Source organism: Dipodomys spectabilis, unplaced genomic scaffold, assembly GCF_019054845.1.
Source record: "Dipodomys spectabilis isolate Male_0828 unplaced genomic scaffold, ASM1905484v1 ptg000067l, whole genome shotgun sequence".
Lineage (NCBI taxonomy): Eukaryota > Metazoa > Chordata > Mammalia > Rodentia > Heteromyidae > Dipodomys > Dipodomys spectabilis.
In genome coordinates, this window is record NW_024870744.1 from 970,785 (window position 1) to 997,348 (window position 26,564).

The 26,564-nt window shown below is 55.9% G+C and overlaps 1 protein-coding gene across 2 annotated transcripts in view; it reads left to right on the forward strand.

The window, feature by feature from the left end:
• The window catches only part of Mvb12b (multivesicular body subunit 12B), a 161,610-nt gene extending 138,794 nt beyond the window's left edge, over window positions 1–22,816 (forward strand). For both annotated transcript variants that reach the window (XM_042681244.1, XM_042681245.1), the window contains exons 8-10: window positions 653–708; window positions 3,323–3,382; window positions 19,409–22,816. In XM_042681244.1, coding sequence (XP_042537178.1) covers window positions 653–708; window positions 3,323–3,382; window positions 19,409–19,495 — 203 coding nt within the window. In that variant the 3' untranslated portion in view covers window positions 19,496–22,816. The remainder of the gene's footprint in view (window positions 1–652; window positions 709–3,322; window positions 3,383–19,408) is intronic.
• The last annotated feature ends 3,748 nt before the right edge of the window (window positions 22,817–26,564 follow it).

Here is a 26,564-nt window from a genome sequence, read left to right on the forward strand (position 1 = left end):
ATGCCTAGGGACGACCTAGAGACCCTGTGGGTTGAGGATGCAGTAAAGGAGCTACGACCCTGGAGCCCCCGGTTCCCTGTTCGAGGCCTTTCCCTTGTGTCTCGTTAGAATCAAGCAGACTGTGAGCTTCAGTCAGCCCCGAGAGGCAAACAAGAGTGACCCCACGTGTCCTCCTCCCACCGACTCAGTCCACCATGCCTTGCAGAGGGCTCCACACCCCTGTGGTCACCCTGCACACCCACCCTGGGCCCCTCCTCTACCTGCCAGCTCCAAAGCTACATTTTCCTCTGCCTAGACTTCCCATGATGATTTGCTGCTGTCTTCCTCCAGGTGTACCCTGTCCCCTCCCAGTTGAGTGTCACCTTCTGCCTGCTCTCAGCCTCAGGGTGGCTCCCATCCCTTGTGGCCTGGAGGCCAGATGCCTCCAGATGTTTCCAAGGCCTTTCTCTGCACATCTGCCTGCTGCTCGGGGGATAGCAAGGGGTCTGCCTGCGTCAGGCTGTGGTCCCTGGGATCAGGCCCGGCCCTGTCACCTGCACTGGGTGTCACCTGGCTCCAGCCAGGGGCCCAGTGGTGCTCTCTGGGTGGACATCTGAGGTTCCTCAACATCTGTGACGTCTTTAATGCCTTTGTGTCTCCTTTCTTCTTGCAGCAATGGATGGCGTGCCTTTTATGATTTCAGAGAAGTTCTCCTGTGTTCCTGAAAATGTAAGTTATGTGCACAATTCCCCTTTCCCTGCCTGGAATGTTCTGGAAATCGTTTCTTCCTGTGTGTCCTCTCTCCTCCTGAAAGCCACCCCCACTCCTACCCTCAAAAACCTCTGAGGACTGTTGGGAGCCAGGGGTGGACTTGCTCATCCGGGGCGCTGTCAGCCGGTGCCTGCGTCTAGCGGGCGTCTGAGCAGGTGAGGCCTGGGAACACAAAGGCTCCCTTGCCACAGCCACACCTTTCCTTGGAGCGTAACAGGAAATTGGTCTTCCTCAGGTGTGTTGGTCCTGTTGGCCAAGTTCAGCCTCGTAACTTGCTTTTTTTTATATTTAAGGATGGCAGTACAGGCAGCAAGGAGCCTGTCCCATTTTGCCATCAGACTCTCATTGTGCACAGGGCTTCCTTCCACAGGGGTGCAGGGGGCCTCTGGCTGCCAGCCTCTGCTCACACCCGGCCAACAATGACCCCAGCATGCACGTGAGCACACAAGCCCCCAGCCCTCTTCAGTGACAGAGGGACCAAGAAGGCAGACCCTGAGAAACTCCACCGTGGCCCGGGCCTGGGCCTCCCGGGGAGCTCCTCTCAGATGATGCCTGGCCCCAGGATGGCAGTGGTCCTTCCCCGGTGAGGTGGGCCCATCCCTCCGGCCAGTCCGTAAGCTGGTTCCTGGCTTCTATCCTTCCTGATTGCTGTGAGTAGCTACAAAGCGCGGAGGCCCCAGTCTGGGCACCAGTTAAGGACCCCTTCAGTGTTTTTCTTGGACCCAGCTTAAAGCCACCCGGCTTGCGATTTGACCTGCTCTGTAGTTTCCATTTTCCTGAAATATAATAGGCCTCCTCTGAACCCTTCTGGTAAGCAGCTTAATCTTGAAAAATGCTCCTGACGTGACATGCGGAGCCTGAGTAACTTCCGCAGACTCTGCCCAGGCCGCGTTGCCATAGCAACCCTGGCGCCTCTCCTGCCTGCTCCCCAGGAGAGGCGGCTCTGCCCTGCTCCCCTGCTCCAGTCACAAAGTTGAGTGGAGTAGTTAGAGCCTAATGATGCAGCAGCTGGACCTCAGCTGGACCTGGGCAGCATGGGCAGGCCGCCCATCCTCGCACCGCTCGGCTGGCGGCTCAGAGAGCCAGACTGTTTTGTGGCTACCCAAAGAGCAGCCCAGGAACCCGGGGGCCAATGTGATGGCTCGGTCCCAACTTTGCCTTCACATGCTGGCTGCTTCTAACTCAGCAAGTGCTGGAGGCTGCAGACACAGGCCCCGCCCAGGGTCAAACCTGCCGGAGTAATTCACTCTACATGTGTGTATGTGTGTGTGCAAGTGTGCGTGCATGTGTGTGTGTGTATGTATGTGTGTGTGTGTGTACTGGGGCCTGAACTCAGGGCCTGGGCACTGTTCCTGAGCTTCTTTTTTTTCATTCAAACTAGTGCTCTACCACTTGAGCCATAGCTTCATGCCTGGCTTTTTGGTGGTTAATTGCAAATAAGAGTCTCATAGAAGCCAGATACCAATGGCTCACACCTATAATTGAGGATCTAGATTCAAAACTAGCCTGGTAGCTCAAAGTGGTGGAGCACTAGCCTTGAGTGACAAAAGTCAGGGCCAGCACCAGGCCCTGAGTTCAAACCCCACAACAACAACAAAAAGTATCACAGACTGTTATGCCTAGGCTGGCTTCAAACTATGATCCTCAGATCTCAGCCTCCTGAGTAGCTAGGATTACAGGTGTGAGCAACCCATGCCTTGCTCACTGGCCAGGAAGTGATCAGGTGATTTAACCTGCATGGTATCAGCAAGAGATGGATTTAGAATCTGGGTGCCATTCACTCCAGAGCCAGCCTCTCGCTGCCAGCCCTGCTCCCACCCAGGCAGCTCTGGGTCAGACCCTGGAAGTCCTGAGGGTCTGGAACTGTCAGGTTCCACCTTCCCCCTGTCAGCCTGGTGTAGGACAGACAGAACCCTGTGCCTGGCAGGGACTCAGACCCAGGATCTCACAGACCAGGCACTCTGAGTTTCAGCCTAGGCTTCAGGGAACCTCTGGATAACTGTTAGTTGCCTGTGTAGTTGATTCCCTTCCTGCTGTCCATAGAAAAGCCAGTATTTACAAAGAAAGGTCTCCATCTTGGCAATTTTAGAAACACAACTAAAAGGCAGCCTTGATGTGTTCTTCACTGTTGACCTTGTGCTCTAAATACTGGGCTTTCCCTAACACCTTTTCTGGGGGCCATAGACTCCCTCACCTCCATGGCCACCCTGTAGGCAAAGTGGCCACCAAGGCCCCTGGTGACCGCTTGCGTGCCTCTGATCAGCATTCCAGCAAGGCAGAGGAAACTTCTTCCACAATTTTTTTTCCCCCTCTGTCAGCAGTAGAAGAGAGGTAAAGCTGACCAGCCCTGGTCACCTCTTCTGAGAGGTTTCAACCCTCCTGGACATGTGACCAGGCAGTGGTCCCCAGCTGACAGGCTGGTGCGATTCTTCCTCCAGCCTTGTTCGTGGCTGGACAGTCCACCTGCCAGCTCCCTGCTGTGGAAGGGGTGGCTTGAGGCTTCACATCTGCCGTGCTAGAAAGTGGATATGAGGGTCTGCTTTCCAGCCATTGACCTGCTCTGTTCTTTCAGATGCAGCCCTTTGACCTCCTGGGAATCACCATCAAATCCCTAGCAGAAATTGAAAAAGAGGTAAGTAAGCCACCAGGAGTGGGGATGGGTAGGCCCGGGCCATTGCTCAATCATCAGCCCCTCGCCCCAATCCTCACCCCCCATCGGGAGGCTGTGCCAGGAATGGCAGGGACAGGGTGCCCTTTAGAGAAGGGTAGAAAAAAAAACTGTTCATTTCACTTATGTATTGCTTAAGAAAAGTACCTGACTGTTCACACACTCCTTGCTTCCAGTGGAACATGACCGGCACCTTATCTCTGGTCACAAAGCTGGGAGGGTCAGCAAAGGAGGCTGAGGGACAAGGCACAGAGCATTGTCTTTCTTCCCCTTTTCTGTTCTAGTGATTGCTACAAGTGGATCTTGGGGGCTTTGAATGTCTTGTGCATGGAGACACCCCCCCTACCTCCCCGCATTGGGTGGCCTGATTTTTTTGAGCATGCTGGGACATTTGCCTGCTACAAAGCAAGGCCGTGCAGTATCAAAGTTGGAGGTGGGGAGGGGGTGTGAGGGGGGTAGGGAGGGCAGCCAGGCCCCTCTGCTCCGGAAGAGCCAGTCATCTTCCGTATATGGGAGGCTGTTACGTGCCAGTCCCAGCTCTCCTCAGAGAGGAACATCTGTCTCAAAGATGGAAATGGTAGAACCATTTCAATATTCTCAGATCCTTGGGGTTTTCTCTTGTTGTACCCAGCTAGCACAAGCAGGTTGCATTATTGAAAGATGGCTGAAATCAAGGGAAATTGAATCAATGTACTATCACAAATTTCCAAACCTGTCAGGGCAAAAAGCAAGACCAAAGCCACACATGCGCGTACACACACACACACACACACACACACACACACACACACACACACCCTTTGTCTTTGATTTTCAGTAAATCATAAAAACTGGATTGTCATCTATGCATACTTCGTTTCCTTTTTCTTTTTCTTTTTTGTTTGGTTTTGTTTTCTGGTATCTTACCTACCACATTAGAAAAATAGACATGCATAGAATATCATGCCTGTCCTTCATAAAAGAAAGGTAGCTATGGATGGTTCTAGGGGCCCCTGTTTGTGAATGCAGTCTTTTTTGTTGTTGTTGTTGGTCATGGGACTTGAACTCTAGGCCTGGGCACTATCCTTGAGCTCTTCAGCTCAAGTTCTCTACCACTTGAGCCACAGTACCACTTCTGGTTTTTTGGTAGTTAATTGGAGATAAGAGTCTCATGGACTTTCCTACACAGGCTGGCTTTGAACTGTGATCCTCAGATCTCAGCCTCCTGAGTAGCTGGGATTATAGGTATGAGCCACAGGTGCCCTATGAACGCAGCCTTTTTTAAGTAGGCGGTCAGGCAGACCTGGTTTCATTAAAGACAGACCACAGATAGACAGACACTTGAACCAGCCCCTAGGGGGACCAACCCCCTAGCAGGGGTCCAGGTCATCTCCCTTTTCCTTTAAGGCAGGATAACCTTGGGACTTGTTCCAGAGGGGTGCTGGGTAGATGCTGGCAGCAGCATGTGGCCCACTCTGAGGCGGGGGGGCTGGGTGTACCACAGAGAGGGCAGCGACCCCAGTACCAAGCTTTCTTCCCTGTGGGTCTCCACAACACCAGCTACGTGCACATCTCTGTGTTTTGTGGGCCTCATTGCTACCAACCAAACTGCCTCATCCCCCAACCCCCTTGATGGGCAGAAATTCAGCTCCAAGAAGTAAAATCCAAGACAAGGCTGAGACTGATCCTCTCCTTATGGGTGAAAATCCATGGGATCACGTTCCTCCAAGTAGATCCTCCAGACAGGTGGGGACCGTGGGCACGGGAGGCCTGCATACCAGCCTCAGCTGAGCCTTTGCTCAGCTGAGTGAGGCGTCTGTGGAGGCCCAGGGTACCTGGGACCCGCTCCCTTCTTGCTCTAGGGACTGAGATCTGATCCCACGTGCAACATCGGGCACTTGGAGTGCCCATGGCACAACTTTCTTTTGAGGATGAGGACCATGCACTGTCTCACTGTTGAAGCAGTTGAGGTTGCCACTGGTTGTGGGGGTGAGTGGGTGAGGGCACACAGCTGGACTCTAGGAGGGTGATGTGGGGCTTTCACTTAATCGAGGATGTCAAGGGTCGCCAAGCCCACCATGGTGGTCATCTCAGGGAGTTGTATGTTCCATCTGGCTCTGCCTCTGCACAGCTCACCCGGGTTTCTGAGTGTCTCGTGCACCAGCCCAGCCGCACCTTCCCCCTCCTTCAGTGCCCGGCTCGGAAGCCCAGCCAGGGCCTTGCCTGCTGCCCACAGCTTGACCCTCACGTCTCCCGGAGCAGGTGGGGTGTCTCCCGGAGCAGGTGGGTGTCTCCTGGAGCTGCTTAGGGTCCCCCAGATCTAGCCGGGCTCTCTCAGAAGGTAGAGTTGCCTCTGGAATAGGAGTTGTTTTGTTGTTGTTGCTGTTGTTGTTTTCCTTTCGTTATTCCCAGCAAGCCGGCTGCTCTTGGGAATTGGCTTTGCTCTCTGAAAGTGTTTGCGTGTTATACCAGTTAGCTAAAACCAAAACTATAAATAAAATAGGCTAAGTAAAGGTGAGAGACTGCCCTCAGATTCAGGGTAGACTTTGTCCCCTGGTCTGTCCAGCACTTCCCAGGACCCCCACGCAGGGCCTGGGCTGGGCAGCGTGGAAATGCCGCCCCTCCCCCCCCCACACACACACACATCACTCAGGAAGCCAAGTGACCTGAGCAATCCCTGCACTCAGTTACGGGAATCAAGCGCCTATCCCTGGAGGTAGCACCCAGCCTGACCAAGTGGGTGCTTCCCTGCCAGCCTGCCCGGTGCTTCTGAACTTAAGCCAGAGCCCTGCTGCCCTATCTTGACCTGAGGAGACAGTCACCTCATGAAGGAGCCCCAGAGATGGAGCATGAGTCTCATAAATACCAGCACCCAAGAAGCACAGGTCGCTGCCAGTACAGCCGCCGGGCACTAGAGGGCAGCAAAGGGACCAGTGTCCCTGAGTTTAGGTAAGAAGGCCTTGCGCCCCGGGTCCTTGACCCCTGGGAGGCTGCGGAGCTCAAGGCAGAACAGGACTTAGTCCTCACAGCTGCAGACACAGAAAGCAGGTGGGGAACACACCGGACAGCACCCCAATACTGAGCAAGGCCGGGTGATTTGTGGACAGCACACAGATCTGGCTACATCCAAATCTACCCTGAGATTTGACCGTGGGCAGGACCCATGGCCTGCTGGGCCTCAAGCTGGGATGCAGGCCTGGTGGTGCCACCCACCAGCACCCATGTCCCTGTACACGGCACGGTGGCACGAAGCCTGGGCCCGGGGCTGCGGCTGCCGCCTGCACAGGGACTCCTCACTTACATTGCTTTTATTTTTTCTTCTTTTTTTTTCTTTTGCCAGTCGTGGGGCTTGAACTCTGGGCCTGGGCGCTGTCCCTCAGCTTCTTTTGCTCAAGGCTAGCACTCTACCACTTGAGCCACAGCACCACGTCTGTTTTTTTTCTGTAATTAATTGCAGATAAGAGTCTCATGGACTTTCCCGTCTGGGCTGGCTTCAAGCCATGATCTTCAGCTCTCAGCCTCCTGAGTAGCTGGGATTGTACAGGCGTGAGCCACTGACGCCTGGCTTTCATATTTCATAACATACGCGGACAAGGTCATGTTTGAAAGTTAAAATCAATATACATGCCAGAGAGATTTTTGCAAAGAAGCAACAACTATATATGTGTGTACGTGTATATATGTGTGTGTATGTGTATGTGTGTGTGTGTGCATATATTTATATATACATTCAGAAAGCTGAGGCCTCTCTCAGCTCCTGCCTGGGCTGTGATGTAAGAAGAAAATGAAGGAAGGCCTAAGAAAGTTAAACACAAAAGCTATTGCTCTTCTTCCGGCTCCTACTGGCATCCTGAAGTCTCCTGTCTTACCAGGTTCTCCTGAGCCCCTCCCTCTACTTCCCTGCTGCTTCAGGGGTGCAGGCGTCCTACCAGGCAATCAGGAGCCCCATGACAACCCAGAAGGCCTTCTGGCCTGTCCCTCCTGCCCCTGTGGGCCCAGCAGTTTGGGGGGAGGATGGGGCTGGGGGCTGGGGGGCTGGGGTCCAGTGATACCCTCATTGTTCTCTGGCTGCTCAGCCAGAGCTGCCATGGGGAGTCAGGACCAGCAGGGACAAAGCATGACAAGACAGACAAACATCCCCCAGCCAATGGAGTCTTTCTATCACCCAGGCTGACGGCTCTTGGCGCTCAGGCCAGGCACAGCCTTGCAACGATTCCCTCTCCCTGTCCATCGCCTGTGCCCCGCCCTGGCTCCTTTCCTGCTGCCAGGTCCATGGAGCGCCAGGAGGCAGGGCCCGGGTAGTGCATTCTGTGCAAAGCCTGCAAGCAAAACCTGCAAGCCTTCTAAATGAGGAGCAGCAACCTCAGAGCCCACAGGGCACAGGGCGGCTGGGAAATCTGTGCCTCCCACCTCCAGCGCCACGCAAAGCCAGTTCCAACCTGCCCAGCTGGGCCCCGGACCACGGGGCCCACACGGGGCCCGCGTGGTGAGAAGCCCGCTCATTAGCCTACCTCGCTTCCTGGTGGAGTAGACAGCCTCCATTTTCATTGAACTTGAAAGCTGAAAGACGAGGGAGAGTCTAATTAGTAAAGGGACGATCTATTATTAATCAGTCCCTTAAAATTGACAAGGGAGGCAGTTCATTTAACCACTTAATTGCTACAGGTTTTTATGGGCTGCTTGCTATTTGCAGACATATTTAATGAAGAAGTTATAAATCTGAGGGAGCTTAAAATTTTAATTTTATACCTAAATATTTTCCTTGTTCTCGTGTTTGCAGTCAGGCCTCAGGAGTGCAGTCACGTGCCATGTTCTTTAAATGAACATATTTGCTAACTGGCGTGATTTCAGTTTTTAAAACATTGGTTCCAGCAATTAGGCTTTTTTTTTCCCAGTTCCCAAATGACTAGAGAAATTCGTCTTGATTATAATTGCTCTTAGCCACGCATATCTAATTTGTGTCTTTTTAAGTGTTAATTAGTAAACAGTTTGAGCTGACATCTTTATGTGTTTGTGTGTTGAAAAATGGGGCTTACTGCTTATTTAGCTGGGGGCCGATTTCCCTCACATTGACGTCACGACACGGAGGTGAAATTAATGAAAGTACACTTGGCAGTGGAAAGGCTAAAAGAATTTTCACATTCAGCTTTCTTGGACATCCACTTAAGCCTGGGCCTTCTACAGATAGTCACCCTGGATTTAGAGTCTACATCCTCCAGGAAAAAAGTCAGGCAGAAGGTTTTTGTATCCATAATGAAATGGCAGAGTCCCAATTTTATGAAAGCAAAATGTTCAGATCTTAGCACAATTGCTCCTGCTCTCTACTTTGGGGACGCTTTCCTTGTGTTTATTAATGTGAAGGAACTTGGCGTGAAGCTGTGTTGCAGCCACAAAATTTGTGGTCCCTTTGCACCATCTAGCGGTTAGGTCTTGAACTGCAACAGGAAATATGTGGCCAGTCTAGTCATGACATTTGAATTTCACTACCCCACACATCCTTCCCATTGCTTTATTTTTCAGTCATGGAGCTCAGCTGTTTGAGGGGAGAGAAATCTTCCTACTTTGTTTACTGACTAAAGGCTAGTTAAGTCAGTAGAAACTAACCCCAAAGACCTAGAATGCTTGGCACCCAAATTCTTCGAGCTCACACTGGACTGAGATCATCCAGCCTGAAACAAAGAAATTCAGCATTCTCACCCCACAAAGATACTACCTTGGGTGGTGATGGGTACATTGATTAATTTGACTGAGTTAATCTGCCAAAAAATGTAATTATCATTTGTCAATTAAAACTTGGTGTGTGTGTGAGAGAGAGAGAGAGAGAGAGAGTGAGAAAGAGAGAGTGTGGGAGGGAGGGAGAGAGAGGGAGGGAGAGAGGGAGTACTCTAGGCTTCACTTCAGGTTTTTCACTCAAGGCTGGTGTTCTACCACTTGAGCAATGCCTCCGGTTCTGGCCGGTTAATTGTACATAAGAATGTCTCAGACTTTTCTGCCCAAGTTGTCTTCAAACTTCCATCCTCCAGCTCCCGGCTAGGATCACAGGTATGAGCCACTGGCACCTAGTTTAAAACTAGGTATTTTTTTAAAGAAACAGTGAATTAGTGAAGTAGCCATTGGGAAACCACAAGAAGAATCCTTATCCCCCTGTGACAGCCGGGGCTGGTCATACTCTCTGCTGCCCAGACTTGGAGCATTTGATGCTGTCTTAAGCAGGATCCCTGCCCGTCTGAATCTTAAATTTTTAAATATAAAAATGTAAATGGTATAGGAGTAGAGAGAGAGTAGAGAGCGGCCCCTGCTGTCCAGCCCTGGGAAAGCAGTGTACACACACACACACACACACACACACACACACACACACACACACGCACACACACACACGCACACACACACGCACACGCACACACACACACACACACGCGCGCGCGCACACACACACACACACACACAGAGCCCCCAGGCTGTGCCCTGCCCCCCTTTCCTAGTGTCTCCTACCCAGCTCCCCTTCCTCCTTTCTAATGACCACATCGCGTGGCCTTTTCTGCATATGCCAGGCCTTGTTTAACCATTATCCCCCATTAGAATATGGAACACACCGCTGCGTCTGGCTTGGCCATCCACTCCTGCCTTCAGGAGAATAAGCATGACCAGTTTTGCCTTCTAGAAAGGACATGCCCACTTCAGCTCGCGCCAGAGGCCGTGACAGGACCTTCCTCCACATGCCGACTAGTGAGCTAAGCAGCACCGGTGGTTTGCGTGTTTGGCCTTGTTTAATTAACTACTTCTAAAATTGAACCTCTTCTATGTTTATGGGCTGCTTGCATTTCTCTTGTGAATCTCTTCTTTCGGGGGTTCTTGGCTCCTTTGTTTTCTTTTAGTGTATTTGGCTTATTTATTTCTAATAGCCCTTCCTTCCTTCCTTCCTTCCTTCCTTTCTTTCTGTCTTTCTGTCTTTCTGTCTTTTTTGTCGGTTGTGGGGCCTGAACTCTGGGCCTGGGCGCTGTCCCTCAGCTCTTCAGCTCAAGGCTAATGCTCTACCACTTGAGCCACAGCTCTACTTCTGGCTTTTTCTGCTTATGTGGTGCTGAGGAATCGAACCCAGGGCCTCGTGCATGCAAGGCAAGCACTCTACCACTGAGCCACCTTCCCAGCCTATAATAGCTCTTTATGTTTTAAAGATAAAAACCTTGGACCAGTCTTGATGTATGCCTGTAATCCTCACAACTCAGATGGCAGAAATAAGATCATGGTTTAAGGCTAAACTGCCTCCTCCACACAAATTTTAAAAAGTTAGTAAGACCCTCCCCCACCCCCATCTCAACAAGCAAATGGGACATGGTGATACACATCCATGATGCTAGCTACTCAGGAGGCAGAGGTAGGAGGACTGAGGGCTGAGGCTGGCCTAGCCAAAAAACATGATACATACACTGCCTTGCTGAAAGCAAGTCTATCAAATAAAGCAAATCAAGGCCTGAGACTGTTGAAGTGGTAGAACCATGTCCAGCAAGCATGAAGCCCAGGGTTCAAATCCCAGTAAAAGGAAGGAAGGAAGGGAGGGAGGGAGGGGAGGGAAGGAAGGTGGGAAGGTGATATGAACAGATGGAGCTAGGTCATATGAACATGACCCAAGTTTCTTTGTCATATGTTCAAGTACCTAAACACACACACACACACACACACACACACACACACACACACACACACACCAGTATCTTCCCCCATTCATGATACAAGCCACTGCACAAAAGCTTTTACATCTCATGATGATTTATCTTTGTATGTTTTCTACTTTGTTCGAATGTTTTAACCCTTATATTTTTACATAGTAAAATCTTAAATACTTTCCAACTACTGAATCCATCTGAAATGTATAGAAAGGTCTAGAACTGGCTTCATTATATCCCCAAATTTTCTTCAGATTAGATTTTTTCTTCTGATTTCCAAATGCCACTTTTGTTGTCTACGTCCATGAGTGAGCGAATCTGCGAAGGTGTTTTTGCACTGGACCCCTCCTCTCTCTTACATTACTGACACCTTGCTTTTGTTCTTTCAGCTTTATAATAAACTCAACGCCCCCTCCTCCATTTGCCTAATTCAAGTGACATTCCAGCTGCACCTTCAAATCTTCAGTGGGAGGAGTCTCTGAAAACTCCATCCTATACCATGAGAAAGACAGTGTTTCCGTGATTGTCTTACTACGTAGCTCAGGCTGACCTTGAACCTGCCGTATTTCTGCCTTGGCCTCCCAAACGCTGGGATTACAGGCATGTGCCACCACACCCTCTTCCCTTTTTGTTGGATCTTCATTGAGCCTGCACGTGAGCTGGGTGATGGGCAGCGGCTGCAGCCTGTCTCTCTGAGGACAGGTGTGCCTCTCTGCCCAGGATTACCTGTGTTCCTGGCGGACCAGGAGGGGTTTGCTGTGGGAGGTCCCTGGCGGTTCTTCATAGCCTGTGCTGGCCCAGTGTGCTGGCCTGTCTCTTGGCCCCTCTTCCTCTCCTGCTTCTTGTGCACTTTGTTGTCTTTCTTGGGCTCCCCAGGCAGCAGCTGTGTCCGGGCAAACCTTGGCCTGGCCTCCTCGTTCACACTCACCCTTCCTCAGTCCTCAAGGTCACCTTTGGGTCCTTTTTGTCTCCAGTGTAAGTTTCCGGTGTTGGTGCTACCCAGTGACGCTGATTTTGTGTAGCTTGCTTGACACACAAGATGCATTTTTTTGCTTTTTTTTTATTGGTTCTGGGGCTTGAACTCTGGGCCTAGGCGCTGTCCCTCAGCTCTTCAGCTCAAGGCAAGTGCTCTACCACTTGAGCCACAGCGCCACTTCTGGTTTTCTGAGTGGTTAATTGGAGATAAGAGTCTCAAAGCCTTTCCTGCCCAGGCTGGCTTTGAAACACAATCCTCAGATCTCAGCCTCCTGAGTAGCTAGGATTACAGGCGTGAGCCACTGGTGCCTGGCTTGGATTTTTTTGTTCTTCTTTTCATCATGTTAAAGACCCAGTTGTGTGTGTCTCTTTCCCTCCACGTTTTGGCCAGGGATGGATGGTGGCTTTGAGAGGGGCCTTGTTCTTCCCGCACAATTCTGTGTGCTGGGGGGGGCCCTGTCTTGACACAGCCCCAATCCTAAATCCGGGGTGTCCTCTTCCTCCTCCCACTTTCACATGGCTTGTCCCCACAGCCGCCCACAACACTGGTCACCGGGGGAAGAGAGGCTGTGGAAGGGAATGGGCCAACCCTGGCCAGCTCTGGCCAGCTCTGGCCAGCCCACGCAAGCAACACACCTGCTCCTGCAAAACCCAAGTCGAGGCAACGCTTTGCTGCTAGGCAGGTTGCTGGGAGCCCCCCCCCCCCCCCCCCCCCCCGGTTGAGGCAGTGCTCCGCAGAATTAACTAGAAGAAAGCTGCCTGCCATGTAGTTGTTGTTGTTGTTGTTGAAAATAGCATCGAGACAAGTGGAGAGGAGGCGCTCAGAGTGCCCTTGAAAGTCCCCTCTCCCTTTCCTCCCAGAAACCTGTGCTGGAAGCGAGGGCCGTTTCAAGTATTTTCTATAAATAAGCTAAAAGCGGGGAAAATCCAAGTGCTCACTTTTTTAGGTGATCCCAGGTGGATTCTGAAATGCCACCTCGGTGGGCACCAGTAGCTCACGCCTGTAATCCTAGTTCCTCGGAGGCTAAGATCTGAGGATCGCAGTTCAAAGGCAGTCTGGGTAGGAAAGTCCTTGAGACTCTTATCTCCAATGGCTGGCTCAAGCAGTAGGGCACCGACCCTGAGTGGAAAAAGCCCAGAGTCCCAGCCCCGGTTCTTGTACTAAAGAAGAAATGAAAAATGCCAAATCCCTCAGTCACCAGAGCCCCACACTGCTTGTGGCCTAGCTGTGGCAGTTACACAGCAGCAAAGGAGTCAAACCCCCATCCTGGGACTCCTCCCAGCCCTGGGCCAATCTCAGTCTGTCTTCGGCCCCTATTTTGAATGGTTGTGGGCACCAGAACTACGTTTTGTGTGTGGCACGCTGATCCGGGGGCTTGAGCTCAGGGCCTAGATGCTATCCCTGAGCTTTTGTGCCCAAGGCTGGTGTTCTACCACTTGAGCCACACCTTCACCTCAGGCTTTTTGGTGGTTAATGGGAGATAAGAGTCTCCTGGATTTTCCTGCCCAGACTGACTTTGACGCCAGGATCCTCAGATCTCAGCCTCCGGAGTAGAAGAACTATTTACTTTTCTCGCAGTTTGTCCCCATCATCCCAGACTTGACGCAAAGGCTTGTCCCAGGGTGAAGTGGCATTGGTTCCCGCCTGGCCGGGCGGGGTGGCTGGCCATGGAATAGCAGGAGGGGGGCACCTCACACACCCAGGTGAGGGTTGATGTATGAAATTGGCCTTCTAGAACCGCCGTGTCTTTTAACGAAGTCTGGGGTCACGCTGGCATTCTGGGCCATCTTTCCGTCGTCGCTGTTCATAACCACTTTCTTTTTGTGTCAGCCCTGGGGCTTGAACTCAAGGCCTGGGTGCTATCCCTTGGCTGTTCCGCTCAAGACTGGCGTATTACCACACGGGCCACAGCTCTGCTTCTGGCTTGTTGATCATTGATTGAAGTCTTACGGGGCGTTCCTGCCTGGGCTGGCTTTGAACCATGATCCTCAGATCTCAGCCTCCTGGATAGCTAGGATTACAGGCGTGAGCCATCGGCTCCCGGCCATGATCACTTCTGGTGAAACACAGGGATTCAGTGCAAATCATGCCAAGGCTTGTGCAGCTGTTGACAGGTGTGGGGTTGGGACTGTGTGCCGGTGTGGCGGTGCCACGGGTGGGCCCCCGGCCTGACCCACACACACGCGAGGGCCCTGAACCCGCCGCTTTCTCCTTTGCATCAAACCACAACCCAGTCCTTCCTCCCATCTGTCCGTCCACTTGTCCAGCCCCCGTCCTTCCTACCCCGCGTGTCATCCACTCATCCACGCCTCCACCCGCTCTGGAGTCACGGAAGAGGCCGCCCAACCTCGGGGAGCAGACAAGGGCCAGGAGGAGCCCAGGGGCAGCGGGACCTCCCTCCCACTGGCCCATCTGGACTGGACGGTCACCTCTCCTCCCCCCCAGCCCCTCCCCCATGAGAGGCACCTCGTGAGCTGTGGCTCAAGTAGTAGAGCGCCAACCTTGAGCAAAAAGGCCAAGCAAGAGCACGAGGCTCTTAGTTCATGCCCCAGTCCCAACACATGCACACACACACGCACGCACGCACCTACGTACACACGTGCATACACACCACAGGCTGGGCAGTCCTCGGCCCCTTGGAGTAGTGCGAGATCTCCCACAGCGACAACTGAACTTGGGGCTCCCAACGCCCAACTCCTGCTCTCCACTGAGCCCCATTAGCTACCTGGAAGCGCAGCAAGGAAGGCGTAAAGGGGTCTCCCAAGGCCCCCGCCAGGCCCCCATCAGCCCCTCCCCTTGATGTGGCTGCAGGCTCTTTGCTTGCCCCATCCCTATGTGGTCTGGATGGATGGCTCAGCCTCCCTGAGCCTCAGTTTACCCCCCTGCACAGGAAGGGTAACAGAGCAGTCCCCTAGGGGACGGGGGGCTCGGCCCCTCCCCCTCTGCACCGGGGAGCCGCAGGTCTGCCACCCTTTGCTTCTTGTCTTGTGGGGCTTTGAGCCTTTCGAGCCCCGAGCTGAGGGTCTCTCCCTCAGTTAGGTGTTGAGCACGGTATTCTGCTCAGCTCCGAGTATTCTAGAACTTTGCCGCGATGCACGGAAGGTCATGTCTGCGCCCCCTGGCCGCATCTGAGCGCTGTCTTCCAGCCAGAGCTGGCTGGCCTGGCGTTCCTGCCTGCGTCCGGTCTACCCGGCCTCTGCGGAGCCTCTGTCCCGGCAGGGGCAGCGCTTCCACGGCTCACCCACCAGATGGGGCCTCTGCCTGCCCTTAGGGCGCCTTAGGGCGCCTCCTGGAAACAGAGCCACTCGGGTGCCAAGGACTTAGGGGGCTGGGGATCCCACTTAGCAGCCATGCTGTTGGGGGGGCGGGGAGGATGTGTCCCAGAGTAGAAGTTCCTTCTAGGGGAACAGCTGTGGGTGAGAAACTGGGGCTGAGACTTGGGGCTGGCGCCCAGGCTGTGGAAAGGCCTAGAAGGAAGGGACAGGTGAGTAAGAGCGTGGATCTGGCCCAGGCCGGGGAGGGAGGGTGCATCTAGGTGGACCATGATGCAGAACCTCCCTCTGCTCCTGTCCATGCTCCTGCTGCAGGCCTCCAACCACCCAGCCCCCCCCCCACCCCCCCGCCCAGCTCTCCACCTGCACCAGACTTCTCTGTGGCTGAGTCCCTTTGTCCTTTCCACCTGTCCTCGCCTGCCCAGGCCTCCGCTGCGCAGGCCAGGCCTCTAGGCTCACCCTCTGAGCCACACCCTTCCAGGCTCTTCCAAGAGTCCCTGCAGGTCTCCAGCCCCTCGTGCCTCCCCACGCCTGGCCCTGGCCAGCACTACCTTGACCCTTCAGGACTTCAGGAGGTCAGTACTTCCTCAGGCCTCAGTTTCCTGTAAAGTACGGGTGTTGGAAACAATCCCCCAGGCCCATCTCAGCAGAGCATGTGGTGACTTGGTAGCTCTGAAGTGAGGACGGCGGGAAGACCGGCCGGGCGGGCTTGCCTACAGGAAGACACCTAGGCATTGTCAAGCCAGGCTGCTCCTGTCCAGCCATCAGGATCCTCTCTGGTGCCAACCAGCTGACAGTGGCTCATGCCTGTAATCCCAGCTCCCCAGGAGGCTGAGCTCTGCTGATCATGGTTCAAAGCCAACCCAGGTAGGAAAGCCCATGAAACTCTTAGCTCCAATTAACCACCAAAAAAATAAAAGCCAGAAGTGGAGCTGTGGCTCAAGTGATAGAGTGTTAGCCTTGAGCAAAAAAGCTCAGAGACAGCGCCCAGGCCCTGATTTTAAGCCCCGGGACTGGCACAGAAAAAGAAAAGAAAAGAAAATCCCTGGATGCTTGTCCAGCCCCGTGGGGCCCAGGTGCTGTGCTGTGGCTCTGGATTTCAGTGGTTTCCTGCATGGTGTCTGGGTGGGAGCAATTGCCCTCTTCACAGTAAGACTGGGGCCACTTGAAGCCCAGGTCCCTTCCTCCCACGGGCAGGACGCAGGCCTTTGGGGGAGCAAAGCCTTGTGAGATATGAAGACCTTGTAGGCCTGAGGTCCCCCGTTGCAGGGACCCCAACCCCGCTGGGAAAGCCCCTGACAGTGACATCTCTTTCCCGGGAGAGCCCCGGCCTGCCTGGGCCACGCTGGTGCCTGCAGTGGTAGATAAAGACCACCAGAGGGCGCCAGTGTCAGCGGCTGCTCCGCTGGATGGAGCTCTGCGAACCAAATGCTTTTTAATTGAAAAAAAATTTTTTAATTCAAAAAGGATTTGCTGTTTGTACTCGAGTGCAGGTTTTCCTTATGCAGGAGACTAATGTCTTGAGTAAACAGATCCGGGCCCAAATCCACCTTCAAAGGTACTCACTGTTTGCCCAAGGGAGTGAAAGGCCTTCCAGAAGCAGCTCTAGTCTCTTGGGCAAACATTTTTGGGACGAGCAGTCCTGGATGGAAGACAGCGTCTGGGAAGGTCATCCACAGCCTAAGGGGGATTATGTCGAGGGACATATGTTGAAATTTCATTTGGGGAGTTAGGGAAAACAAGGGGGGTGATGTTTGTCTCCAGCCAAGATAACCTAAAAAGTGGGGGGGGAGGAATGGAGGGGAAATCCCCAGGGAGGCACTCAGCAATCTGTGCACTGCCCCGGGGCTGCCCCTCCCCTCCCCCAGCTTGCCATGTGCAAAGGAAAGTAAAGGAAGCAGGAAACTAGCAGTCCCTTCCGTGCCCCCACCGTGAGACCCTGTCCTGCGCCTAGTGCCCAACAGGGCACCTCTGCCTGCTCGGTCAATCGCTGCCCACCCACCACCCAGAGAGCTGGAGCACCCTGGAGCTGGGGCTGACACCCCCCCCCATGGACTCCCTGCCACCCAGGGCTGGCAGGGCAGGGCCTCCCAAAAGGGCTAAAGAATAGCCACATTTGAGGTCACCAAGCCTCGACCGAGGCCTGCTGTGGGGCTTCCTCCTGGCCGCCAGGGTGAGCGCCCTGCCTCTATCCCTGATCCACTCTGCTCTCCTCCCACCAGCCTCCCACCTCACAGCCCTGCCCATCCCCCCCCCCCCATCCACATCTCTCCTGGTCCTGGAGCTGGACCTGGGATGGCCCAAACCAACCCTGGGAACTGACAGCAGCTTCCAGTCACCTGGGAGGTCTTTGAAAGTGTAGATCTCAGGATTGGGGGGGAGGGGGCCCTAGCTTCAGTGGTAGAGCACCAGCCAATGAGCAAAAGCAAGCATCAGATACCAAGTGTGAGTCCTGGTCTCAGACACAAAGAAAATGAAAGGAAAATGTAGATTCCCAAGACTGCTGAGAAAGAGTCTCTGCTGGCCAGGTGAGGAGTTGCAGGATGGCTCACCAGGAGATCAGTGCTCCCCACCTCCCCTTCCCGCCTCTCACAGCCCAGCCCCTGTCCCTGCTTCGCGCTTGTCCAGCTGGGCACTCCTGAGCTCCTGCCCCAGCCACGGCTAAGCGGAGTTCGGCCCTCGCCCCAGCCTGCACTTTGTCCCTTGCTTGGGTTAGTGGTTGTGCTCTTCCCCTCACCCCTTCTGTTAGACATGGGTACCTCTGCCACAAGCCCCCTTGCTTCCTCCTGTAGCCCCATGCCTGAGCAGCCTGTGTTCCTCCTTGCCCACTCTGAACCCTGGGAGCATGGAGCTCCTACCTGGGCCTAGAAGGTCCCCCTGTATCCTGGATAGAGGAGGGAACTTATTTGCTGTTTGCTGCTGTGCATTGCCCAAGCAGCCACCAGGTGGCAGTGTTGTCCCAGCCGTTTTCTGAGTCTGCTTTGGCTGGGACTGCTGGTCACAGGTGAGGCCCCTCGACCCGATGTGTAGGGAGGGGCTCACTCAGTGAGCGTCAGCAGTGGGCTTCAGCCTCCACCCCGGACCCCGGGGCTGGGCCGCACCTTAGAGTAAGTCCTCCGAGGCCCGGAGAGGCTGAGGCCTCCCAGCAGTGGCCAGCCTTCCGGCTCCTCCTCACTCTAGGCATAGGCCTGGACTGCGGCACTGGCCGTGTCCACCCCCTCCTCAGGTGGCCTTTGGGGCACCTCCTTGCTGTGAGCGGCTTACTGGGGGTCATCAGGTATGTCTAGTCTCCAGGAAGTGACCACTCTATGGTGGCCAAGCCTAAAGGTGGCAGCTCAGAGACCACATGGCCACGTGTCCGGGCTGTTCCCCACAGCCCCACGCCTGCACCTCGGCTGGCAGAGCCCACGGCGCCACCTCTGCAGGGCAGGGCGCCCATCCCGCGCCCCTCACCTGCACCTGCACTTGAGGCTGAGTGTTCCCCCTCCCCCCCCACCAGAGTGCTCGCCCCAGAGATCCCTCTGCTGTGGCCAGGGCCTGAGTGCAGGGAGCTGGCGCCTCCCGTGAGCACGAAGCTGCTACAGGTCTGGGATCCTGGGTCAGGACAAGGCCATGCGCCCCCCCCCCCCGCAGAGGACAGGTGCCACCTGCTGGGGCTGCCCGGTGGAATGCAGGGGCTCTCACCAGGCTGTGCTGGCGGGATGGGGGGGACGGCCTTCCTGGGTCCTCCTGTCACCCCAGAGACTGCCATGCACAGTGCTCACACATTTTCCACCAGAAGTGCATGTCTAGGAATCCCCAAGACCCAGTGGCTGGGTCAGCCCTGGGGTCCCCTCTTGCCCCCAAGGCAGAAACCAGAGAAATACTCTGTGATTGAGAGGTGCCCAGCCCCGTGCCCGGTGCTCGGCGTGTTCGCGGATGGCATCGGCCAGTTGTTGCGCTGCCCAGCGGTGCGTGTGATTCGCAGCCGGTGCGTCCATACGCTGCCCGTGGGCCCACCCAGCCGTGCCACGCGGGCCTCTGCTTTGCCCTGGGCCTCCCCGTGCCCCGTGCCCCCTGCCCTGACAGTGCCTCCTCTGTCTTGCTCTTCCTGCAGTACGAGTACAGCTTCCGCACGGAGCAGAGCGCGGCTGCCCGGCTCCCGCCCAGCCCCACCCGATGCCAGCAGATCCCCCAGTCCTGAAGAACCGGCCAGAGCCGGCCATCTGGGGGGGAGAAGACGCCTTCTGTCTGGTGCCCACACACTACTGACGGGGTGGCTGGGGGGGTAGGGAACCCCCCTCCCTCGCCCGCCCCTGCCACCCCCTCCCTTGGCACCAGCCAGCCCTTCTCTCAGCGTGCCCAGGCCCGCCCACTACCCCGGAGACTGGCAGCTGAGTGGCCCTGTCTGGCTCATCAGCTTGCTTGATGAGACACCCCCGCCCCCAGCCCATAATCGTGACTAATCTGTGTGTGCTGTAGTGACCAGCAGCTCCCACGTGTCTGTGATGACCATTATGCAAGTCCTCCTCACCCAGAGTCACCCCCCCAGGGCCAGGCAGCCACCCCTGACGTCCAGTGACGCCTGCCGGCCCCTTTGCTCCTGCCCATCACCCACAAAGCCAACTGCCCCCCCTCCTGGAAGACCCTGGGGTTGGCCTTCGGGACACGCAGATGTCCTCTGAGCCAGGGCTGCCCACGGGCTCCCCACCCCTCTCCTGGGCTTTGCAGCAACCCCAAGACAATGTGAGAAGGGTTTTACCCTGCCCCACACCGCACAACCACGTTCTTCTCCACGGTTCACACACTGGACGTCCCGGGACTGGTGTGGAAGGGGGCCTTGCTTCCTGGGGCGCTGACTATGTGCAGGGCGCCAGCCTGGATGTGAGCCAGGCCGCCAGGCGCTGCTCCTCCACACCCCGTACACCCCCCAAAGGGCTCACGTGCAGGACACCACCTGCCAACAACAGCTCTACCTGCCTCGGCCCTCAGGTGACCCCGCATGGTGACTGCTCCAAGGCACAGCTCCTCGCCGAGCCGGACGCAGCGGGAACAAGGCCCCGCTCAGCCAGGAGACGCCTCTCCAGTGTCCGGTGGAGATTTGAGGCGAACCCTGTGTGTGGTGCCATGGCCACTGTGGGCCTTGCCAGCCCTGAGAGCTGGCCCTCTCGCCCTAACAGGCTGCCTCTCAGTGTCTGGCTGCTGGGGTTCATCCCGATTCCGTAGACTACAGGCCTCCGACACCCCGTGTCCCCAGAGGGTCTGCCCAGACGCGAGGCCACGGTGGGTCACCAGGCTGATGACGACGATCGTGGGGCCTCTGCCAGCCACGTTCCAGAGATGGCAGCCAGGTAGGGATGGGAGGACAAAGCAGCCAATGGGATTGGCTAAGAGCCACGGCAGGGCCCAAAATACCTCACATACCTGCGACAGTCCCTCGGTGGGCACACTGCCTCCTCCATCCGTCAGTCCTGCGTCTTCACCTGCCACATCTTGGTTTCTGGAAATGGTGGCCTTGGGACCTTGTCACCTCCCGCAGGACCTCCAGACCTCGCGGGCCGCCAGGCAACTTGTGGAGGCTGAGGAAGTCAAGGTGCCAGCCTCCGGAGGGCCGGGCGAGGGCTCACCACAGAGGGCTGCACGCAACTCCCTCGCCGTGATCCCAGCCCTGTGCGTAGCCACCTGCTGCTTTTTTTATGGTGGCTGGCCCAACGCCGAGAGGCCTGTGTGACCCAGAGAGAGGTGACACCCGGTGGGTGATGCGGAGCTCCGGGCTCCCCTGTCCATTTCATTTTAGTCGGTGCACTTTGTCCTTCAACCTCTTCCCACGCCCCAGTGGTGAGACTGTGACGGGTCACTTCCCGATGGCCTTGCCACCCCCTCGTCGGAGAACGAGACTTCTCCGCGGCCCTGTGGGGCTCTGGGAGGCCCGAGGTGATGACGTGGGACCCCGTGGCAGCGATGGAGAAGACAGAACAGGGGTTGTGGGGGGAGGGAGAGCCACAGAAGAAAGAGGCCACCCCAGTGTCCCCCCGCCCCGACTCTGCCGGGCCACACGGCCCCCAGGAAGAGGGCAAACTGCGGAGATGTCCAGGACGGGACCGGCTGAGTTTCAGAATAGCCTTGACTGTGAACCACGGCAGCTCTCGCAGACGGAGCACTGACCTGTGGAGTCTGGGAGATTTCAGGCTGCTCTCCTCTTTGGAGAGGCGGGTGGCGTGTGCACGTGTGGATCACATGTGTTTGCGTGTGAGTGACACATGTGCACGCGTGCATCCCAGCCACACGTCAGACTCTATCAGGCCGCAGAGGCCGGAGGCGGGCCTCTGGCTCACGCCCGTGTACCTGGAGGTGGGCCAGGAGCCGTGGGCGCTCCCCACTGCGGGAAAGGAAGCACAAGGATTGTCTCGGAAATGTGAATGGCCCAAGGCCTCTCCCTTGGATCCACCCAACGTGTCCCACATCGGCTACCGTCCCTGCACGGTGCCCCCTGCCCTCCTAAAAGACCTGACAAGAGCACAGCGCCTGGACCCTCTCCAGGGGCCTGGAATGTGGCGCACGGATGACTGGCGGGAGGTGCTTTGCCCCCGTTCACTTGCAACTTATCAGAAGGTCTCCCTCCCCCCCACACACTCAAGTCCAAGAAGAGAGGCCAGCCTCAGGTGAAGAGATCGCACCTGCCCTGGCTGCTGCTCAGAGGCGTGTGGCTGCAGACACCGGCCGGCGTCCCCCGGTCAATGAGAAGGCCCAGGAGGAGCCGGGACTAGCGTTCTGAGCACCTCACCCCTGCCAGGCCCACAGCCGGCAGCCTAAGCACATTCCCCTGCTGCTCCCCGCTTCCAGACAAGACACTCAAAGCAGGACCGGGGCGGGGGGCGTAGGCTAGAATGCAGCAGGTAAGCTCTGGCTCTGAGGCCCCCCAGACCGGCAGCCTGTCCTAAGCCCAGGCTGGCCTTGGTTTCTAGCCCTGTGGATGGACTCCGTGTCTGTCACCAGGCCCTGGTGGTGCCCACAACACAGAATTAGGATTCCCGGACAGCCCTAACCCCCTGCACCTAGCCACCCCCCCCCCCAGCTGCTGGCTGCCCCATCACACACCAGCTTCTGAGAAGCAGAGGGGCAGAGGGTCCACGACCAGCATCCGCGTGCCACCGGGCCATGCAAAGCCGGCCTCGCCTTCCGTCTGCACGCGCCTGACCCCTGCTGCCTGAGGGAGGAGGCCAGGCACCTGCGCCGCCTCCGCCTCCCGCAGGTAGCTGGGCACTGAGAGCCCCGCCCCGCCCTCCGCTCTGCCCAGGGCCGCAGGGCCTGCCGAGGGCCAGGCCGGGCCGCTCGCTGCAGCCGGCAGGAAACCAGGCTTTGTTCTCGAGCAAAGAGCGGCGAGCTGCTGGGCGGCCGCTGGCCTTGGCGAGGACTTTCCTCCCGCGTATTTATTCAAGGTGACTCTACTTGGCAAAGGAAGTCTCACTGTGCGGTTGTCTGTATTCTTAATATAATTTGTTAAATAAACATTTGTTTTAACCTCTTTTCCTCCTGTCTGGCCGTAGTGTCTGAAGCCACCAGAGGTCAGTGTCCCTCCGGGAACGTCCTCCGGCTCCAGCTCTGCCTCTAACGGGCCTGTCCTCAGAGGCAGAGGGCCAGCACCCCGCCTTTCAGCCTTCTAGAGAGAGCTGGCGCCATCTCCCTGACTACACACGGGCCCAAGGGACTGGGGAGGGCTGCCCTGTCCCCTTGGGTGCTCCTAGAAGGGGGAAAACCACGGTGATCGTGGAAGTGGGACCCAGCAAGGAATGGGGTGGGGGCGGTGTTCATGGTGAGGTTGCATGAGCCCCGTCTGGGGTGCAGGGCACATCTAGTTATTAGTGGGCCCAGCCACAACTCTGGGTGCTTTTTCAGACCTCATCTGTCTGCACGCCTGCCTATAAGTCACTGCCAGCCACCCACACACATACATGTATGTGCACATACACGCACGCACACACATGCACACACATGGGGTCTCTCACAGCATCAGGACGGGAAATGGAAGAGCAGCAAGAGTTCCTCCCAGAAAGTCCTCTCGTGAGCGGGAGCTGAAGCCCAGTCCTCGGCTCATCCCAGCTCCCCGGGCAGCCTGGCGGGGGCTCTCCCTCCCTCAAAGGCTCCCCTGGGAAGGTGGCTGGCCTCTCTGACAGAATGTGCATCCCTCCTGGGGGCTGAGAAACACAGAAAGGTACCCATGAGCAGACCTGGGCCTGGGGAGCGGGCCTCAAGCAGGCCTGGGAAAGACCTACAAGCTGATGCCTGGGTTCTATGGGCAAAACCATACCCAGCAGCCTGGGCCAGTCTGGGGGGCAGCTCAGCATCCAAAGCCACATGCCGCTGAGCCGCAGAGGGGCCAGACCTGTCCTCCCCTCACCCCCACGGGTGGGCCCGGCCTGGGGCCCGGAGGTTTCCCCCTGCAGCCTGCCCGGCTGCCCTCCTTCACACAGACCTGCAAAGCACAATGGAGGGGCCCCGTGATGCCTTCTGTCCCCCACAGCTCTGGCCCAGGGTGGCAGCAGGTCGCAGAAGTTCAGATCCAGCTGCTCTGGACGGCAGAGGACCGAGGCCGGATGGGCACCATTGGGCCTTCGTCCACCCATTGTCCAGGACATGGCGCGTGACCGCCTATCCCTCGTGCAGCCTCTCGGTATGAGGTGACAGGTGCCACCCGGGGACCTGACGCTGCCTTCATCCATGTGCCTGCCCCCAGCAGACCCTCTCCCTGCTTCTCTGGATACTCACAACCTGCCAACCGCAGGCTGGCGGCTGACACCTCCCCAGCCACCCGGCTTCCTCTCCCGCTCTGCGTCGCCCTGTTCAGCTCTGTCCCTGGCCACCCGATGGCACCACCCGAGTGTCTGATCAGCCGGACCCCAGAGCCTCCGGTCACCCACGGAGCTACTTGAGGCCTACGGTCGCGCTCTCCGCTGGACGGTGCTCATCCACACGCGTCTGTCTTGCAGGCCGCCACTGCGCCTCTCGGCTCAGCTCTGGCCTGTGCTTTCCAACCCCACTGCATGTCCGCCTTGGTGTCCTCCCCCTCCCTGCCTGCCAAAGGGGGGCACCCCATCCTGCCTGTCCTGCTCCCACACATCTTCACACAGCAGACACCCCTCCTCCCCATGAAGATCCTCCACCCTCACTGTGGTGACAGCCCTCACTCTGAGAACGATGCCTGCGTCGCTTGGATTTCAGACCCCTCCTTCCTGGGCTGGCTCGCCTCCTGTTGATGCTCCTGAGAATCACATGTGGCTTCCCATGCTAGATTCTCCCATGCTTCTGTACCTTTGCACATGCATTTCCTTCTGCCTAGAATGCTTTCCCCCACTCTTCTGCCTGGAAAACTCCTATTGATCCTTCAAAACCCAGTTCTTGCATCTTCTCTATTATGTCTAGCTTACCCCATTACCCCATTGAGGCAAGATAGTAGTGTGTCCACCTCTAAGCCAGCAGTGCCTTACTCTGTCACTGAATTATGGATCCTCCTTCCTCTGGAGGAAGGCATCAGGGTCACATTTACTCTGCCCTCTCCTGACACATACATACTTGGGGCACATAGCACAAGCCCAAGAAAATGGCAGAGTCCAGGGTTCAAAGCCAGCCCAGGCAGGAAATGCTGTGAGACTCTTATCTCCAATCAACCACTCAAAAAGCCAGAAGCAGAGCTGTGGCTCAAGTGATAAAGCATTATACAAAAAAAGCTCAGGAATAGCACCCAGACCCTCCACAAATAAATAAATAAGAGCTGGGAAGGTGGCTCAGTGGTAGAGTGCTTGCCTTGCATGCATGAGGTCCTGGGTTCAATTCTTCAGCACCACATAAGCAGAAAAAGCAGGAAGTGGCGCTGTGGCTCAAGTAGTAGAGTGCTAACCTTGAGCTGAAGAGCTGAGGGACAGCGCCCAGGCCCAGAGTTCAGACCACACAACCAACAAAAATAAATAAATAGATTTTTGAATACTCAGAAAAGACAAACCATATCTAAATTAGCAGGCTATCCCATGTTCTCTTTTTTTCCTTTTTATTTTTTTTTTTGGGGGGGGGGGGTCGGTCGTGGGGCTTGAACTCAGAGCCTGGGCACTGTCCCTGAGCTTTTTTGCTCCAGGCTAGCACTCTAGTACTTTGAGCCACAGCCACACTTCTGGTTTTCTGGTGGCTGATTGGAAATAAGAGTATCACAGATTTTCCTGCCCAGGCTGGCTTTGAACCACAATCCTCAGATCTCAGCCTCCTGAGTAGCTAGGATTACAGGTGTGAGCCACCGGTGCCTGGCCCCCTATACGTCTTCAAACTCTTAAGATCTCTTTCCTCAAGAACATAAGATCGAGAACAGCCAGGACTCTGTTCTGGGTACCCCAAGAATAGGCCACAGTTTGGTGCAAAACTGCCCCTAGCAAACATTGGTTCACTGAATTAACACAAAGGTGCCAGTTTGTCTTCACTAATCAAAATTTAAGCAGAAAATAATTAAATTTAAAAGCCATAATTTTTCTGGTCCAAGACTAAAACTCACACTCAGGATCTGACACTTCCTCTCATGGGCTAGCATTCTACAAACTCAGCCTCACTTCACATAAGGGCCTAGCTGGAGCTGCAGACCGGGCACCCAGCACTCTGCCCAGTGGCCTAGAGGAGGTCCGGGAGGGTAGGGGTTGGGTGGGGGGGGGTCCTCGAGAATTCCCAGGGGAAGAGGTATCGTGCAGGCAACCCCACCCCTGGAACCCTGTTTCCTAGCGTGGGGAGGGTGGAACCATCTCACACTTTTCTGTAAAGTGGGGGGGCATGCTACTACCTCCTTTTTGGGCGCAGCACAGTCTGGATGGGGAGGGGACCTGCTGAAGAACCTCTCCTCCACCAATCAGCTCAGCCAGCTCACACTCAGCCTCCTGAGTGGCTAGGATGACAGGTGTGAGCCACCAGCGCCCAATGGTCTTTTTTGACACCACATAGAAAATGGTGCCTGTCCCAGGTGGCTAACCCTGCCCTTCCTCTTGGAAACTCGACCGAGCTGTTGAAGGTGCTGTGTGTGTCCAGGCCAGCGTCAAAGCTTCTGGCAAAGCCAGCCTTGGCACTTGTGCCTTGCTGGGTACATGTAAAGTGACCTTTGACCCTACCAGACTCCCTAACAGCCGGCCTGAGGGGTGCCCCTGGAACTCAACTTCCTTCCCAGCCAGGGCTGCCGCCTGTGCCCACCCCCCACCCGAACACACACACACACACACACACACACACACACACACACCAGAAAAATA